This window comes from Physeter macrocephalus, chromosome 6, assembly GCF_002837175.3.
Source record: "Physeter macrocephalus isolate SW-GA chromosome 6, ASM283717v5, whole genome shotgun sequence".
Lineage (NCBI taxonomy): Eukaryota > Metazoa > Chordata > Mammalia > Artiodactyla > Physeteridae > Physeter > Physeter macrocephalus.
In genome coordinates this window covers 46,258,685-46,276,192 of record NC_041219.1, presented here as the reverse complement: position 1 = coordinate 46,276,192, position 17,508 = coordinate 46,258,685, and the positions used below count along the sequence as shown (strand labels likewise).

Below are 17,508 nucleotides of genomic sequence, written 5' to 3'. Positions count from 1 at the left end.
AGGTGCCGGGCTTCAGGAGTTGTGGTTCACGGGCTCTGGAGCGCAGGCCCGGTAGTTGTGGCGCACGGGCTTAGTTGCTCCGCGGCATGTGGGATCTTCCCAGACCAGGGCTCAAACCCCGTGTCCCCTGCATTGGCAGGCGGATTCTTAACCACTGTGCCACCAGGGAAGCCCCTCCTTGTTTATTTAAAACCTTTCCTTCCAATGCAAAAGTGCTTCACAAAACATTAAAAGTACTTCCCATTAATCTGAATTGTTCAAGGATAGAATTAGGAGGGGAAATAAAATGAAAGTAATAGTGAATAGTAGCTAAGAGATGCAGTGTTCAGAGGTTTGGCCAAGAGCTGTCCATACACACCCTCAGAGGTGAAATACTGTTGAAACACACACAGCAACTCAAATTACAAAAAGACTGACAGCAGATGCTCAGGACCACCCAGGGTCTGCTTGTTTCAGGCAGTATTCTAAAGGAAAAAATTAGTTCCAAAAAACAATTTTTAAACTTAGTTTGTCTTAATTTAATAGAATCTACTTGGTATGTGTTTTCTAATTTTGACATCAGTAACTGCCCCAAATATGACACATTATAGGGACTTCCCTGGCAGTCCAATGGTTAAGACTCTGTGTGCTTACACTGCAGGGGGGCACGGGTTTGATCCCTGGTCATGGACCTAAGATTCTGCATTCCGCACGGTGTGGCCAAAAAAAAAAAAAAAAAAAGACACATAAGTCCTAACAATTATATAACTCTTTCTAGTTTATAAAACACTCTCACAGTTATTTCGAACAACTTTATGAGGAAGGAAAACAAAGTTGACCCTTGAACAGCATGGGGATTAATCCGAGTATAACTGATAGTCAGCTCTCCATACCCTCGGTTCCTCCACTTTTGCAGATTCAACCAACCACGGACTGTGTACTACTGTAGTGTTTACTATTGAAAAACATCCACATATAAGACCCAGCAGTTCAAACCTGAGTTGTTCAAGGGTCAGCTGTATTGTTAGCCCCATTTTGCAGATGATAAAATTGATGTGACTTTTTTGGCTTTCACATAAGAGCTGACACCCTCAGGTTCTCTTTCCATTGGCCCCTGTGCTGCTTCACACGAGGGTAGTATTTACATTAGACCATCCATGTTTATTCTGAAAAGCCAGTCAGACCGGGAGCTTTTGTCTTAAGGCACAGTTAGCCATTAGCCAGTGAATGCTGCGGACATGACTGATGGCATTTAAACTGGTATCATCATAATTTTTTTAAGATTTAATGGTTTTGCTGGAACAGCTATGGGACATAGATGCTACTTTAAAATATATACCTCTCGTAGCACTGAGTAAATGGATGTGGAAGGACTGGGTGTCTTTCCCCCCTGAGGGTGGCTCTGAAGCCTTAGTGGTGCTCTGGGCTGTGGTGTGGGCTCCAGAGGCTGGTGCCAATCCCTTCTTCCAGGTCTTGAGAATGGCAAACAGCAGCAGAACTTTCCAGCTGGTCTCATGAGCTTTCAGGGGACATAAAGAGATTATCTAACTCTAAGGAAGCAAGAACCCCAGACATAGAGGGTTTTATATGTATTGCTTTGGCCAACACCTTGAAGTGCTCTTGAAAGAAAATTGACAGGGTGCAGAGTTGCCTCAAAGAAAGCTGCTCCCAGGCCCTAAAGGGCAGCTCTTTACAGGTAGACTGTGTCGCTGCCACGTGGCTGGAGTAGACTGCTTGGGCGGCAGAGGCTTCTGTCCTAGATAATGGAAGGCGTAATTAAAAGGAAAAGGATCTTGCTGGTGGCCAAAAATTAACACATACCCTTGTTCCACATGTTCCACTCTCTACTAGCACCAGCTTTTTAACTCATGTTGAAGAGTATTCTCGTTAGTTATCTTCACGTTCCCAAGTGTGTCAGGCATCGCGTTCACTCCATCAGCCCACATTTACAGTTCCTACAGTGTGCCGGGCCCTGAGGAAACAAGAACGAGTCTCGCAGTTTGGAGGGGTGGAGGGTGCACAGACATGAAAAAGTTAATACTGTAAGCACGAGCAGAAGTGTGTGCAATGCTGGCTAAAAGCCATCTTGGGCACAGTAGTGGCAACGTCTGTGATCTGTAAAGCTCTAACGGAACTGACCATCATCAACACTAACAATACCCTGACCCAGATGCTTCAGTGCGCTGAGGCTGCTCAGAGATGCTCGTTAAGCAGAGCGACTATTCAGGTCGCCATTACATCTCGTAGGAAAGACACTTCTGTAATGAAGAGGCATGCAGAATTCTCCCTCAGAGCTTCCTTTGGAGATGGACTAAACTGCCTTTAGGTGATTCAGCTCCAGCAATTTGCCACCTCCAGTATTTCCCAAGATTTACAGTATCAAGAAATGCACAGTTGCTTAAAAATAACCTTTATTCCCCCCTAAATAAACGAAAGATTCATTGTTGAGATGTTTGGACCGTTGCTTGTTTTAAAAAGTACTTTGATTTAGAAACCATGATTGAAAAGTCCCACTGTGTGTCTCACTTGTGTGGGGAACAGTATTGTGTGGACTTATCTCTCCTGGCGATGAATATCATTAAACGTGTAACAACAGTGGCGTCAAAAACAAAGGACATTTAGCTGTACACTGACTTTATTAAATTATTCGCACTATGGGAGAGTGGTAGTATACATAGTTTCTTCAGGTAAAAACTAAAGAACAAAAAATCCAGTTGGAAATGGTACTGGCCTGGGTATTGATTTTAGGATAGAAGGGGCGAATAGAAACAGAAGCTATTATACAGATAAGTTTTTATATTGTCTTTGGCACCTGGCATGTAGGAAGTACTTTTCAAATGTTGGATAGTTGAGTAAATGAAGGGGACTAGAAGGCAGCACAGTGTGGTATAAAGAATGGTTGAACCTTGGGATTCAGAAGAAAAGAGGCTTTATTAGTTCTAAGTTCTGGTACTTCTAGTTATGGGATCTTCAGCAGGTCACCTTGCTTCTAGCCTCTTTCTTTTTTCTTTTTTTTTTTTTTTTTTTTTTTTTTGTGGTACGCGGGCCTCTTACTGTTGTGGCCTCTCCCGTTGCGGGGCACAGGCTCCGGACGCGCAGGCTCAGTTGCCATGGCTCACGGGCCCAGCCGCTCTCCCGGACCGGGGCACGAACCCGTGTCCCCTGCATCGGCAGGCGGATTCTCAACCACTGCGCCACCAGGGAAGCCCTAGCCTCTTTCTTGAACCAGAAAACAAAAAAGGTGTTGAAGACAGACCCCGTGTCCCTTCCAGTTCCAGTGTCACTGATCTGATGCCAGACAAGTCTGATGCCTAGTAAACAGTGAGTGAAATTGTGGGGGTTTCCATGAGGGAGAAGCTTGTTACACTGAGGGATGTAACAGGAGAATGAACGGTTGCTTCTCTTACAGTGAGATTCTCAGGAAACCCCCACTTACTAGATTTCGATTACTGCTGTAACATATTACCACAAACTCAGTGGCTGAAAACACACACTTGTTATCTTACAGTTCAGATTAAGGCATCAGCAGGGCTGTGTTCCTTTCTGGATGCTCTAGGGAAGAATTTTTCTTGTCTTTTCCAACTTCTAAAGGCTGCCCACATTCTTGGCTCATGGCCTCTTCCTCCATCTTCAAATCCAGCAGTGTTGCATCTCTCTGACCCTGCTTTCATCATTACATCTCCCTAAAGCCTGCAGCTCTGATACTTCTGGCAGAGGTTCTTTACTTTATGGAACCGTGTGATTAGATTGGGGCCACCTGGATAATCCAGCTTACCCTCCCCATCTGCACAGTCCCATTGCTGTGAGGCAAAGATTCTGAGGATGAGGTTGGACATCTTTGACATCTTTGGGAGTCAGTTCTGTCTGTCATGCCCCACTGTGTACATTAGTCTGCCGGGGACAGAAGTATAATGGCGAAAGCACTAAATGGCTCCCAGGAATTCTGAAATCCTACCTCAGCCAGTCGTAGTATCTCTCTGGGTCTTTGTTTTCCTCATCTATAAAGTTGGGGAGTTGACGGGACTTCCCTGATGGTCCAGTGATTAAGTCTCTGCGCTCCCAACGCAGGGGGCCAGGGTTCGATGACTGGTTGGGGAACTAAGATCCCATATACCACAACTAAGCCCGCACACTGCACTAGAGAAGCCCGTGTGCCACAATGAAGAACCAGTGCAGCCAAAATAAAATTAATTAATTTTTTAAAGTTGGGGAGTTGAAATTGGACCAGTGGTTCTCAAACTGTATTGGAGCATCAGAATTGCCTGGAGATTTGTTGCACATTGACATGGGGCTTGAGAATTTGGATTTCTTTATCTTTTAAATTCTTTTATTGTGCTGAAATACACTTAACATAAAATTTACCATCTTAACTGTTTTTTTGTTGTTTGTTTTTTATTGAAGTATAGTTGATTTACAATATCATGTTAGTTTCAGGTGTACAGCACAGTGATTCAGTTATACATATATATATATATATATATATATATATTCTTTTCCAGATTTTTTTCCCTTATAGATTATTACAAAGTATTGAGTATAGTTCCCTGTGCTATACAGTAGATCCTCGTTTATCTATTTTGTATACAGTAATGTGTATATGTTAATGCCAACGTCCTTTTTTATCCCTCCCCACACCCCCTTTCCCCTTTGGTAACTGTAAGTTTTGGAAAAAAGTTCACTTTTATCTTCTTTTTTTTTTTTTCTTTTAAGATTCCACATATAAGCGATATCATATGATATTTGTCTGTCTCTGTCTGGTTCACTTCACTTAGTATGGTAATCTCTAGGTCCATCCATGTTGCTGCAAATGGCATTATTTCATTCTTTTCTATGCCTGAGAATATTCCATTGTGTATACATACCACATCTTTATCAAATCATCTGTTGATGAGCATTTAGATTGCTTCCATGTCTTGGCTATTGTAAATAGTGCTGCAGTGAACATTGGGGTGTGTCTATCTTTTTGAATTATAGTTTTCTCCAGATATATGCCCAGGAGTGGGATTGCAGGATCATATGGTTACTCTATTTTTAGTTTTTTAAGGAACTTCCGTACCGTTCTCCATAGTGACTGTATCAATATATATTCCCACCAGCAGTGCAAGAGGGTTCTTTTTTCTCCACACCCTCTCCAGCATTTTTTATTTGTAGACTTTTTTATGATGGCCATTCTGGCCAGAGTGAGGTGGTACCTCAGTGTAGTTTTGATTTGCATTTCTCTAATAATGATGTTGAGCATCTTTTCATGTGCCTGTTGACCATCTATATGCCTTCTTTGGAGAAATGTCTATGTAGATCTTCTGCCCGTTTTTTGATTGGGTTGTTTGTTTTTTTGATATTGAGCTATATGAGCTGTTTGTATATTTTGGAAATCAATCCCTTGTCAGTCACATTGTTCGCAAATATTTTCTCCCATTCTGTAGGTTGTCTTTTCATTTTGTTTATGGTCTCCTTTGCTGTGCAAAAGCTTTTAAGTTTAATTTGGTCCCATTTGTTTATTTTTGTTTTTATTTCCATTACTCTAGGAGATAGATCCAAAAAGATACTGCTGCAATTTTATGTCAAAGAGTGTTCTGCCTATGTTTTCCTCTAGTGTAGTTTTATAATATTCATTCTTACATTTAGGTCTTTAATCCATTTTGAGTTTATTCTTGTATATGGTGTTAGAGAATGTTCTAATTTCATTCTTTTACATGTAGCTATCCAGTTTTCCCAGCACCACTTACTGAAGAGACTGTCTTTTTTACATTCTACATTCTTGCCTCCTTTGTCGTAGATTAATTGGCCATAGGTGCATGGGTTTATTTCTGGGCTTTCTATCCTGTTCCATTGATCTATATGTCTATTTTTGGTCCAGTACAGTACTGTTTTGATTACTGTAGCTTTGTAGTATAGTCTGAAGTCAGGGAGCCTGATTCCTCCAGCTCCATTTTTCTTTCTCAAGATTGCTTTGGCTGTTCAGGCTATTTGTGTTTCCATACAGATTTTAAATTTTTTTGTTCTAGTTTTGTGTAAAATGCCATTGGTAATTGGATAGGGATTGCATTGACTCTGTAGGCCAATCCGAGAAAGCAGTATATCTTACCATCAGTTTGTGTCGTCTTCAATTTCTTTCATAAGCATCTTACAGTTTTCAGAGTACAGGTCTTTTGCCTCCTTAGGTAGACTTTTTCCTAGGTATTTTGTTCTTTTTATTTTTTTTGTCTGTGCCATGCAACATGTGAGATCTTATAGTTCCTTGACCAGGGATCAAACCCATGCCCCCTGAAGTGGAAGCGTGGCATCCTAACCACTGGACCGCCAGGGAATTCCCTATTTTTTTCTTTTTGATGAGATGATAAATGGGATTGTTTCCTTAATTTCTCTTTCTGATCTTTTGTTGTCAATGTATAGAAATGCAGTAGATTTCTGTGTATTAATTTTGTATCCTGCAGCTTTACTGAATTCATTGATGAGCTCTTGTAGTTTTCTGTTAGCGTCTTTAGATTTTCTATGTATAGTATATCATCTGCAAACAGTGACAGTTTTACTTTTCCAGTTTGGATTCCTTCTATTTCTTTTTCTTCTTTGATTGCTGTGGCTAGGACTTCCAAAACTATGTTGAATAAAAGTGGCAAGAGTGGGCATCCTTGTCTTGTTCCTGATCTTAGAGGAAATGCTCTCAGCTTTTCACCATTGAGTATGATGTTAGTAGCTGTAGGTTTAACCGTTTTTAAGTACTGGGTTGGCCAAAAGGTTTGTTTGTTTCCATAAGATGGCTCTGGTAGGTCTTGGTTGTCTTTAACTTCATTCGAAACAATTTTGCTAGATTGTATCGTGACAGCTGTTGCATCAGCATGCATTTAAAAAATGACATCAAAATTGGTGAATTTTTGTGTAGCCATTTTAATATTGAAGATGGAAGAAAAAAGCAACATTTTTGGCATATTATGCTTTGTTATTTCAAGGAAGGTAAAAACACAAACGCAAAAAAAAGATCTGTGCAGTGTATGGAGAAGGTGCTGTGACTGATCGAACGTGTCAAAAGTGGTTTGCAGAGTTTCGTGCTGGAGATTTCTCACTGGATGATGCTCCATGGTCAGGTAGACCAGTTGAAGTTGATAGCAATCAAATCGAGACTTTAATTGAGAACAATCAACGTTATACCACGCAGGAGATAGCCAACATACTCAAAATATCCAAATCAAGCATTGAAAATCATTTGCACCAGCTTGATTATGTTAATTGCTTTGATGTTTGGGTTCCACATAAGTTAAGTGAAAAAAACCTTCTTGACCATATTTCTGCATGCGATTTTCTATTTAAATGTAATGAAAACATTCTAGTTTTTAAAACAAATTGTAATGGCGATGAAAAGTGGATACTGTACAATAATGTGGAACGGAAGAGATCGTGGAGCAAGCGAAATGAACCACCACCAACCACACCAAAGAAGTTGTATATGGTGGGATTGGAAGGGAGTCCTCTATTACGAGCTCCTGCCGGAAAACCAAACAATTAATTCCAACAAGTACTGCTCCTAATTAGACCAACTGAAAGCACGTGGGGCAAGCGAAATGAACCACTACCAACCACACCAAAGGCCAGTCTTCATGCAAAGAAGGTGACGTTGTGTATATGGTGGGATTGGAAAGGAGTCCTCTATTATGAGCTCCTTCCAGAAAACCAATTAATTCCAACAGGTACTGCCCCCAATTAGACCAACTGAAAGCAGCACTCCACAAAACATGTCCAGGACTGGTCAACAGAAAACGCATAATCGTCCATCAGGATAATGCAAGACCGCATGTTTCTTTGCTGACCAGGCAAAAACTGTTACAGCTTGGCTGGGAAGTTCTGATTCATCGGCTGTATTCACCAGACATTGCACCTTTGGATTTCCATTTATTGCCGTCTTTACAAAATTCTCTTAATGGAAAAAATTTCAGTTCCCTGGAAGACTGTAAAAGGCACCTGGAACAGTTCTTTGCTCAAAAAGATAAAAAGTTTTGGGAAGATGGAATTACAAAGTTGCCTGAAAAATGGCAGAAGATAATGGAACAAAAGGGTGCATATGTCGTTCGATAAAGTTCTTGGTGAAAATGAAAAATTTGTCTTTTATTTTTACTTAAAAACCGAAGGCACTTTTTTGCCAACCCAATACATAGTTTTTAAGTACATAGTGGTATTAAATACCTTCACATTGTTGCGTAACCATCACCACCATACGTCCCTATAACTGTTTTCATCTTGTAAAACTGAAACTCTAGGGCTTCCCTGGTGGCGCAGTGGTTAAGAATCCGCCTGCCAATGCAGGGGACATGGGTTCCAGCCCTGGTCCGGGAAGATCCCACATGCCGCGGAGCAACTAAGCCCTTGTGCCACAACTACTGAGCCTGTGCTCTAGAGGCCGGGAGCCACAACTACTGAGTCCGTGTGCTACAACTACTGAAGCCCACACGCCTAGAGCCTGTGCTCTGCAACAAGAGAAGCCACCACAATGAGAAGCCTTCACACGGCAACGAAGAGTAGCCCCCACTCGCTGCAACTAGAGAAAGCCCGCGCACAGCAACGAAGACCCAACGCAGCCAAAAATAAGTTAATTTTTTAAAAAAATCTGTGTTCAGGTTTAAAAAAACAAAAACAAAAACTGAAACTCCATACCCATTAAATAAGACTCCACACTTTCTCCTCCCTCCATACCATGCAACCACCATTATACTATGATTAAATTATTGTAGATACCTCATATAAGTTGAGTCATATAGTATTTGTTTTTTGCTAGCTTATTTCACTTAGCACAATGTCCTCAACGTTGTAGCAGTGTCAGAATTTCCTTCCTTTTTAAGAGTGAAAAATATTCCATTGTATGCATATACCATATTTCGCTTAGCCATTCATCCATCGATGGACACTTGAGTTGCTTCCACATATTAGCTATTGTGACTAATGCTGCCATGAACATGGGTATACAAATATTTTTCATACTCTGCTTTCATGTTGGTGGGATATATATGCAAAAGTGGACTTGCTGGATTATATGATAATTCTATTTTTAATTTTTTGAAGAACTACCATACTGTTTTCCATAGTGTTTGTACCATTTTACATTCCCACCTATAGTGCTCAAGTGTTCCAGTTTCTCCCCATCCTCACCCAACACTGTTGTTTTCTGTTTGATAGTAGTTATTTTAATGGGTGTGAAGTGGTATCTCATTTTGGTTTTGCTTTGCATTTCCCTAATGATGAGTGATGTTGAGCATTTTTTCCTTTGTTTATTGGCCATTTGTATATCTCCTTTGGAGAAGTGTCTATTCAAGTCCTTTGCCCATTATTGAAGTGGGTTGGGTTTTTTGTGTTGGTTGGGGTTTTTGTTGTTGTTGTTGTTATTTAGTGGAGTTTTAGGAGTTCTCTATATATTCTGGATATTAATCCCTTATCAGATATATGATTTTCAAATAGTTTCTCCCATCCTGTATGTTATCTTTTTACTCTGTTGCTAGTGTATTTTGATGCACAACATTTTAACATTTTCATGAAGTCCAATTTGTCTACTTTTTGTTATGTGGGCCTTTGGGGTCATAACCAAAAAATCATTGCCAAATCCAATGTCATGAAACTTTTGTTTCATGTTTTCTTCTAAGTTTTATTGTTTTAGGTCTTACATTTAGGTCCTTGATCCTTTGTTAGTTGATTTTTATATATGCTGTTAGGTAAGGGTCCAACTTCATTCTTTTGCTTGTGGATATCCAGTTTTCCCTGCACCATTTGTTGAAAAGACTGTCCTTACCCCATTGGATGATCTTGGCACCCTCTTCAAAAATCATTTAACCATATATGGAAGGGTTTATTTCTGGGCTCTCTATTCTATTCCATTGGTCTATATCTCTGTTTTTATGTCAGTGCTACACTGTTGACTACTGTAGCTTTGTAGTAAGCTTTGAAATCAGAAGTATGGGTCCTCCGGCATTGTTCTTTTTCAAGATTGTTTTGGCTATTCAGGTTCCCTTAATATTCCACATGGGAATTACCTGCTGGTCCAGCGGTTAGGACTCTGCTTTTACTGCCAAGGGCCCGGGTTCAATCCCTAGTTGGGGAACTAAGATCCTGCAAGCTGTGTGGTACAACCAAAAAAAAAAAAAAGATTCCATATAAATTTTAAGATAGGTTTTTCTATTTTTGCAAAAAACATCATTGGGATTTGATAGATTGCATTGACTCTGTAGGTCACCCTGTAGATCACTTTGTAAACATTTTAATAACACTAAGTTTTCTAATCCATGTGCATGGGATGTGTTGCTATTTATTCATGTCTTCTTTAATTTCTTTCAGCAATGTTTTGTAGTTTTCATTGTACAAGTCTTTTACTTCCTTAGTTAATTCCTAAGTATTTTATTCTTTTTGATGCTATTGAGAGTCAAATTGTTTTTGTAATTTCCTTTTCAGATTGTTCATTGTTCATGTACAGAAATGCAACTGATTTTTCTGTGTTGACTTTGTATCCTGCTACTTTGCTGAATTCATTTATTAGTTCTAGCAGGGTTTTTGTTTTTTTTGTGTGTGTGTGTGATCTCTAGGGTTTTCTACATATAAGATCATATCTTCAAACAGATAATTTTACCTTTTTCTTTCCAGTTTGGACCCCTTTTTTTTTTTTTTTTTTTTTTGCAGTACGCGGGCCTCTCACTGTTGTGGCCTCTCTCTCCCGTTGCGGAGCACAGGTTGCAGACACGCAGGCTCAGCGGCCATGGCTCATGGGCCTAGCTGCTCCATGCCATGTGGGATCTTCCCGGACCGGGGCGCGAACCCATGTCCCCTGCATCGTCAGACGGACTCTCAACCACTGCGCCACCAGGGAAGCCCTGGACCCCTTTTATTTCTTTTTCTTTCTTAATTGTTATGGCTAGAATTTCCAGTACTATGGTGAATAGAAGTGGTGAAAGCAAGTGTCCTTGTTTGTTCCTCATAAAAGAAACACCACTGGTCTTTTCACCATTGAGTATGATAATCCTTGTCGGTTTTTCATATACGTCTTTTGTTTCCTTCTATTCCTAGTTTGTTGAGTGTTTTTATCATAAAAGGTGTTAAATTTTGTCAATGTTTTTTCTGCATATAATGAGGTGATGATGCATGTAGTTATTTCCCTCATGCTGTTGACATAACATATTACATTGGTTTCTGTGTGTTGTACCATCCTTGCATTCCAGGAGTGAATCCCACTTGGTAATGGTGTATAACCCTTTGAATGTGCTGTTGGTTTCTGTTTGCTAGCGTTTTGTTGGGGATTTTTGCATCAATGTTCATAAGGAATATTGGTCTGTAGGGTTTTTGTGTGTGTGTGTCTGTGTGTGTGTGAGCGCACCTTTTTCTGGCTTTGGTATCAGGTGATGCTGGCCTGAGTAGAATGATTTTGAAAATGTCCCCTTCTCTTCAATTTTTGGGAAAAGTTTCCCAAGGACTGGTATTAGTTCATTCTTAAATGTTTGGTAGAATTTACTAGTGAAGCCATCATCGGGTCCAAGGCTTTTCTTTTTCAGGAGCTTTTTGACTACTGATTCAATCTCCTTACTAATTATAGATCTATTCAAATCTGTATTTCTTTGTGATTTAATCTTGGTAGGTTTTGTGTTGCTGGAAATTTGTGCATTTCGTCTAGGTTATCCAATTTGCTAGTGTACAGTTGCTCATAGTACTCTCTTATAATCCTTTTTATTTCTGTAGAATCAATAGTAATGTCCCCACTTGGGTTTTTCTCTACTATTCTCTGTCCTCTGTTTCATTTATTTTTGTTCTAATCCTTATTATTTCCTTCCTTCTGCTAGCTTTGGGTTTAGTTTGTTCTTCTTTTCGTAGTTCCTTAACTTGTATAGTTAGGTTGCCTGCCACTTGGGTGGGAGTGGGAGATGGGCAGAATTAACTGCTGTTTACCATCCACATCTCCCCTGGAGGCTGCAGGTCTTCAACAGACTCCAGAGCTCCAGAGCAGTTACATGAGACAGATTCTGCCAGTGCAGTTATTTTCCAGGTGTGGGGACAGATTCCCAGTGCTACTACTGTACAATCGTCCCAGAATCCCAAAATTTGCATTTTGAACAAGTTCCCAGCTGATGCTGATGCTGATGCTGATGCTGCTGGTCCAGGGACCACACTTTGAGAACCACTGACCTAAACTCTTTAAGGTCCTTTCTCTAAGGCCCTACCTAATAGGTCATGCAGGGTCTTTCTCCTCTGGAAGTACTATAGTAAATTCATTGTGCTTTTTTAGTTGAAAGAAGCATGCATCATTTTATTGATGTGATTTCCTGGTCAGGGATGGGTTTGCTTTCTTTATGAGAAAAATGGGGTCTGTGGGCTGGTTCAGGGCAAGAAGCTTTGAGAAGCCCTGCCGGGGGCAGAGGGGTGTGTGTTGAGGTAGGAAGGAAATGGAGAGTGTTCGGATCTGAGGGTGATGACAGGGCTGCTCCACTGGTGGCTGTGCCGTGTGTCTGGCACATGGTTATCTTGGGTCACATTTACGGAGCGCTTTTGATCCAGCCACTGTTGTAAGCCTGGATTAACACATTTAACCCTCACAATATCTCTGTGAGGTAGATCGTATTACCAGGTCCACGTTCGCAGCTTGAAGAAACAAAGTTTAGGACTTTGGCCAAGAACAACACAAAGATGGTCAGTGGTGGAATCACTTACCAGGAAGTTATTTAGGTTCCAGAGCCCACATCCTTAACCTTATACAACAGGGCCTCAAGTACTAGGTCCCTTTCTGTATCAATCAGGATATTTTGACTGCAAGTTACAAATTAAACTAAAAAGTGATTTTTTTTTTTTTTTTTTTTTTTTTTAAGAAAAGTGTCCTCCCCCTTAACAAGTCTGGAGATGGGATGGTCCTGGGGTTGTTTACTTTAGTGCTTAATCATGTCACAGAAATCCAGGTTCTCTCCATCCTGTCACTCTGCAGCCCTCAGCAGGTTGGGCTCTGTCTTCAGAGCTGTCCCCTTGTGGTGACAAGATGGTTGCTACAGATCTCACCATCCCCTTCTCACAGAGGTAGAGCGAGAAGATGGCCTGTTCCTGCCTTTCTGTCTTGTGTCCTTGTTAAGAGTGCAAAACTTTCCCAGAAGTCCCTTTCCCTGCAGACTTCACTACCAGAAATGCTTGACACACCCATTTCTAAATGGCCACCACTGAGATTCACCCCCCAGGGGGGTGGGGAGGGCCTGGAGCATGAGTCCTCTGGATGGCTGACCGTTCGGGGCTCCTTTAGGAAGAAGGGGTGTAATGGGAATGGCTGTGGGTGACCACTGAGAAAGTAGCCATGTTCATTCCCTCTGGTTGATGGTGAGACCTTTGTACTGAAGGTGCCCTGTGGCACTGATAAAAGCAGATAAAGTCTAGGGCTGCCCGAGAAGCTGCCAACTGTCCTTGGTTTCCTCTGGGCCAAGTAGTCTTCTGTTTCTTGGCCAAGGGTATGAGGGCACGTGATAAACATTTACTGGTTGTCAGCACCCAGAAGAATGTTGGTCTTCTAGGGCTGTCTTACAGCCCCGTTCTGCTGCATTTGCCTCTGGAGGATGCCAGGCGTGGTCAGCTGGGATCGGCTCTGACCTGGAGCAGGTTACTTCCCCTTATGGTGGTTTAGGAACCTCATCTGTAGAGTGGGGATGTCACAGGGTAGTTATGAGGACCAAATGAGCCGCATCATTCGGGTGATGCCTGACGCATGATTCAGGGTGAGCATTGGGCTGTGCTGTTGCTGGCATCTGTGTGGTTTTCCATCAGCATCAGCATTAGGGAGGCTTGATCCAGCTCCCTGTCATCCTGCTCCTGCTGCTGTGAGTTGGAGGTGTTCATTCCATGGCACCGTCCAGGTGGGCTTCACTTCACTAGGTGAGGCATTCCTGACTGCTGCAGGCCTGCAAGCCACACAGACCCTGATAGGCTGACATCCCAGGCAAAAGAGAAAAGAGGGAAGGGCGCCCTTTGGTCACTTTGTCCCAGGAAAGGTGCAGTATGTGTGGGGGAGCCATTTTCCACAAGTGTAACTGCTTATGGAGCACTTTTATTTTCCCTAGAATCAGGAACAAGTGTCTGTATCATTCAGGTAGCCTTAGCTGTGTGTCCTCAACCACCAGAAGGGTCTGCGTCTTTCCTCAGTAGGGCCAATGTGGTTTTTCCAAGTACAATTATTGTTGACAGGACACAGGACTGAGTGCTCATGGCAGCCACATCACATGATACAGATGTGCCCCACTTTACGAAAACCTGACCGAAGAAGGAGGAGCATCTCAATTACAGAATAATGTCTCAGCCAGAAATTCATGGCAGTTTTCCTAGTGCCTTTAAAATAGGATTTGTGTGTAAAAATACCGTTTGCACACAGGAGCCCATATTTTCTGAAAAGAGAAATATACTTGTATTGGGCATTTGGGATAAGCAGAATAAAAATAAAATCTTCTTACGAAAATAAAAACTAGAAACCAAATTCCACTTTTAATTCTAAAAGGTTTATATATAACTCTACTATCGTACCCTCTTCTCCTACCCCAGACTTCCACAGCAGAAATAGATGGGCAAGATCTGTAGGCAGTTCACCATAGTGGTGAGGACTGAGGAAAGGACAGGCAGGCTCGCAGGCGGGTGGACAATGGGCACACCAAGGGCAGGGCTGGGTGCCTGTGTTGTGCTGTTTGATTTATTTGTGAACATTTGTAAGGCCTGGCCTAAAACATTACTGCTGGAGCCCTTGCATGGTGTGGTCAGTGAGTGGTGGTTAGAAATTGACAGCCCGTCCTGCTGCCAGACTCCTGTAACCGCAGAGACATGCACTGAGGTCTGACCCATGGGGTCTGGGGAAGGCCTGGGGGAGAGGGGTGAGGTTGGGATGCTGACACGCCTGACTTCTTCCTTCCTTTCAGAAATGTTCCCACTGCCAGGAGGCAGGCGCCACCTTGGGCTGCTACAACAAAGGCTGCTCCTTCCGATACCATTACCCGTGTGCCATTGACGCAGGTAAGATGGGACCACAGACCCTTGTTCAGAGCATCTGAAGGGTAGGAAATAAACATTTTGATTCTCTCTTCTTTATAGTTCTTTTTGTCTCTTCTGACCTTGTTCTGTTTGTAAATTCTGAAGGAATGCAGAGAAGATAATAAAAAGGAATTAAATGGGGTGATATTTTTTATAAATTTTATAATTCACAAAAGATTTACCTATTTAAGTGTACAATTAAATGATTTTTACCATTATATTCACAGAGTTGTGCAAGCACAATCACAATTAATTTTAGAGCATTTTCATCACGTCTTAAACTACTACCTGTTGGTGGTCTCTCTCCCTCACCCCCAGCCCCTGGCAACTACTAATCTACTTTCTAACTCTGTGGATTTGCCTTTTCTGGCCATTTCATGTAAATGGAATCACACAATATGTGGTCTTTGTGATGGGTTTCGTGTGACTTAGCTTCCTGTTTCTCTGGTTTATCCACATCGCAGCATGTGTCAGTACTTCATTCGTTTTATTTTCTAACAATATTTTATTGTAAGGATATACCATATTTTATCATTCTTCAGTTGATGCACATTTAGGTTTTCCACTTTTGTATTATTATACAATAATAATACAAAATAATGCTGCTGTGAACATTCACAGACAAGTCCTTGTGTGGACTAAATGTTTTCATTTCTCTTGGGTATAAACCTAGGAGTGGAATTACTGGGTCATATGGTAACTCTATGTTTAACCGCTTGGGGAACTGTCAGACTGTCTTCCAAAGTGGCTGCACCATTTTACATCCCCCCAGCAGTGTGTGAGTGTTCCAGTTTCTCCACATCATCACCAACACTTGTTTTTATGTCTTTTTTATTATGGCCATCCCAGTGGGCAAGAAGTGGTATCTCATTGTGATTTGGGTTTGCACTTCCCTGACAGCTAATGATATTGAGCATCTTTGGTGAAGTTAAGTTTATCTGTTTTTCTTTTGCCACTTATGCTCTTTGTTGCTTATTACTTTTCTTATATTTAAGAAGCCACTGCATAATCCAAAATCACAAAGATTTATGCCTATGTGTTCTCCTAAGAGTTTTATAGTTTTAGTCCTTACACAGGTCTGATCCGTTTTGAGTTCATTTTTGTATGTGGTGTGAAGTAGGCGTCCAGTTCATTTCTTTCCATATGGATTCCAGTTGTCCCAGCACCATTTGTAGAAAAGACTACTCTTTTCTCATTCAATGACCTTTGTCAAAAACCAGTTGACCATAGATGTATGGACCTATTTCTGGACTCTCTCCAGTACCACACCGTCTTGTTTACTGTAGCTTTGTAGTAGATTTTGAAATTGGGAAGTGTGAATCCTCTGACTTCGTTCCTTTTTTTCAAGATTGTTTTGGCTATTCTGGGTCCTTTGCTGTTCTGTATGAATTTTAGGATCAGCTTATCCATTTCTGAGGGGGGTGGGATTGCATTGAATCTGCAGATCAGGTTAGGGGTTGTCACCATCTTATTAAAAAAAAAAAAGTGTGTCTTCCAGCCCATGATCATGGGGTGTCTGTCTTTCCATTTACTTCAGTTTTTAATTTCTTTCAACAGTGTTTTGTAATTTTCACAGTACACATTTTGTACCGTTTTTGTTAAATTTATTCCTAAGTATTTTATTTTTGGTGTGGTTATAAATGGAATTGTTTTCTTAATTCAATTTTCAGATTGTTCACTGTGAGTGTATAGAAATATAATTGATTTTGGTGTATTGATCTTGTATCCTGGAACTTTGCTCCACTCACTGATTAGTTCTAATAGTTGTTTAGTGGATTTCTATATACAAGATGTGTCATCTGTGAGTAGATTGTTTTACTTCTTCCTTTCCAATCAGATGCCTTTTCTTTTCTTTGCCTAGTTGCCTGGCTAGACCTTCTAGATAATGTTGGATAGAAGTGGCAAGAGCTGGGACTTCCCTGGCAGTCCAGTGGTTAAGACTTCGCCTTCCAGTGCAGGGGGTGCGGTTCGATCCCTGATCAGGGAACTAGGATCCCACATGCCTCGAGGCCAAAACACAAAACATAAAACAGAAGCAGTATTGTAACAAATTCAATAAAGACTTTAAAAATGGTCCACAGCCAAAAAAAAAAAAAGAGAAGTGGCAAGAGCTGACATCCTTGTCTTGTTTCTGACCTATCATGATGATAGCTGTGGGCTTTTCATAGATGTTCTTGACGCAACTGAAGAGGTTCCTTTCTATTCCTAGTTTGTTGTGTGTTTTTATCGTGAACTGGTGTTGGGTTTTCTCAAACCTTTTTTCCAGGTCTCTGGAGATGATCAGAGCAGTGTTTTGCAGTGTGATAACTGTTGAAAGAAGGACACCTTTTGTCTGAGAAGTGCCATCCAATGAGCAGTGCAGAAGACTGGAGTTCTGACTCAGAGCTTCAAGCAGCCTGGGAAATCCTCTTTCTTCCTCCTGACTTTTGGCTTTTTGTTGATTGTTTTCACCAGTTACTTTTTGAGCATCAGATGGGTCTGAGACCTTCACCTAGCAGGTTCTCATGCTTTCAGTCAGGATGGAGG

The 17,508-nt window shown here is 41.3% G+C and overlaps 1 protein-coding gene across 2 annotated transcripts in view; it reads left to right on the top strand.

Annotated features, from left to right (window-relative positions):
• Window positions 1–17,508, top strand: part of TCF20 (transcription factor 20) — a 96,021-nt gene that overhangs the window by 66,080 nt on the left and 12,433 nt on the right. For both annotated transcript variants that reach the window (XM_024127273.3, XM_024127274.2), the window contains one exon: window positions 14,871–14,964. In XM_024127273.3, the coding sequence (XP_023983041.1) occupies window positions 14,871–14,964 (94 nt within the window). The remainder of the gene's footprint in view (window positions 1–14,870; window positions 14,965–17,508) is intronic.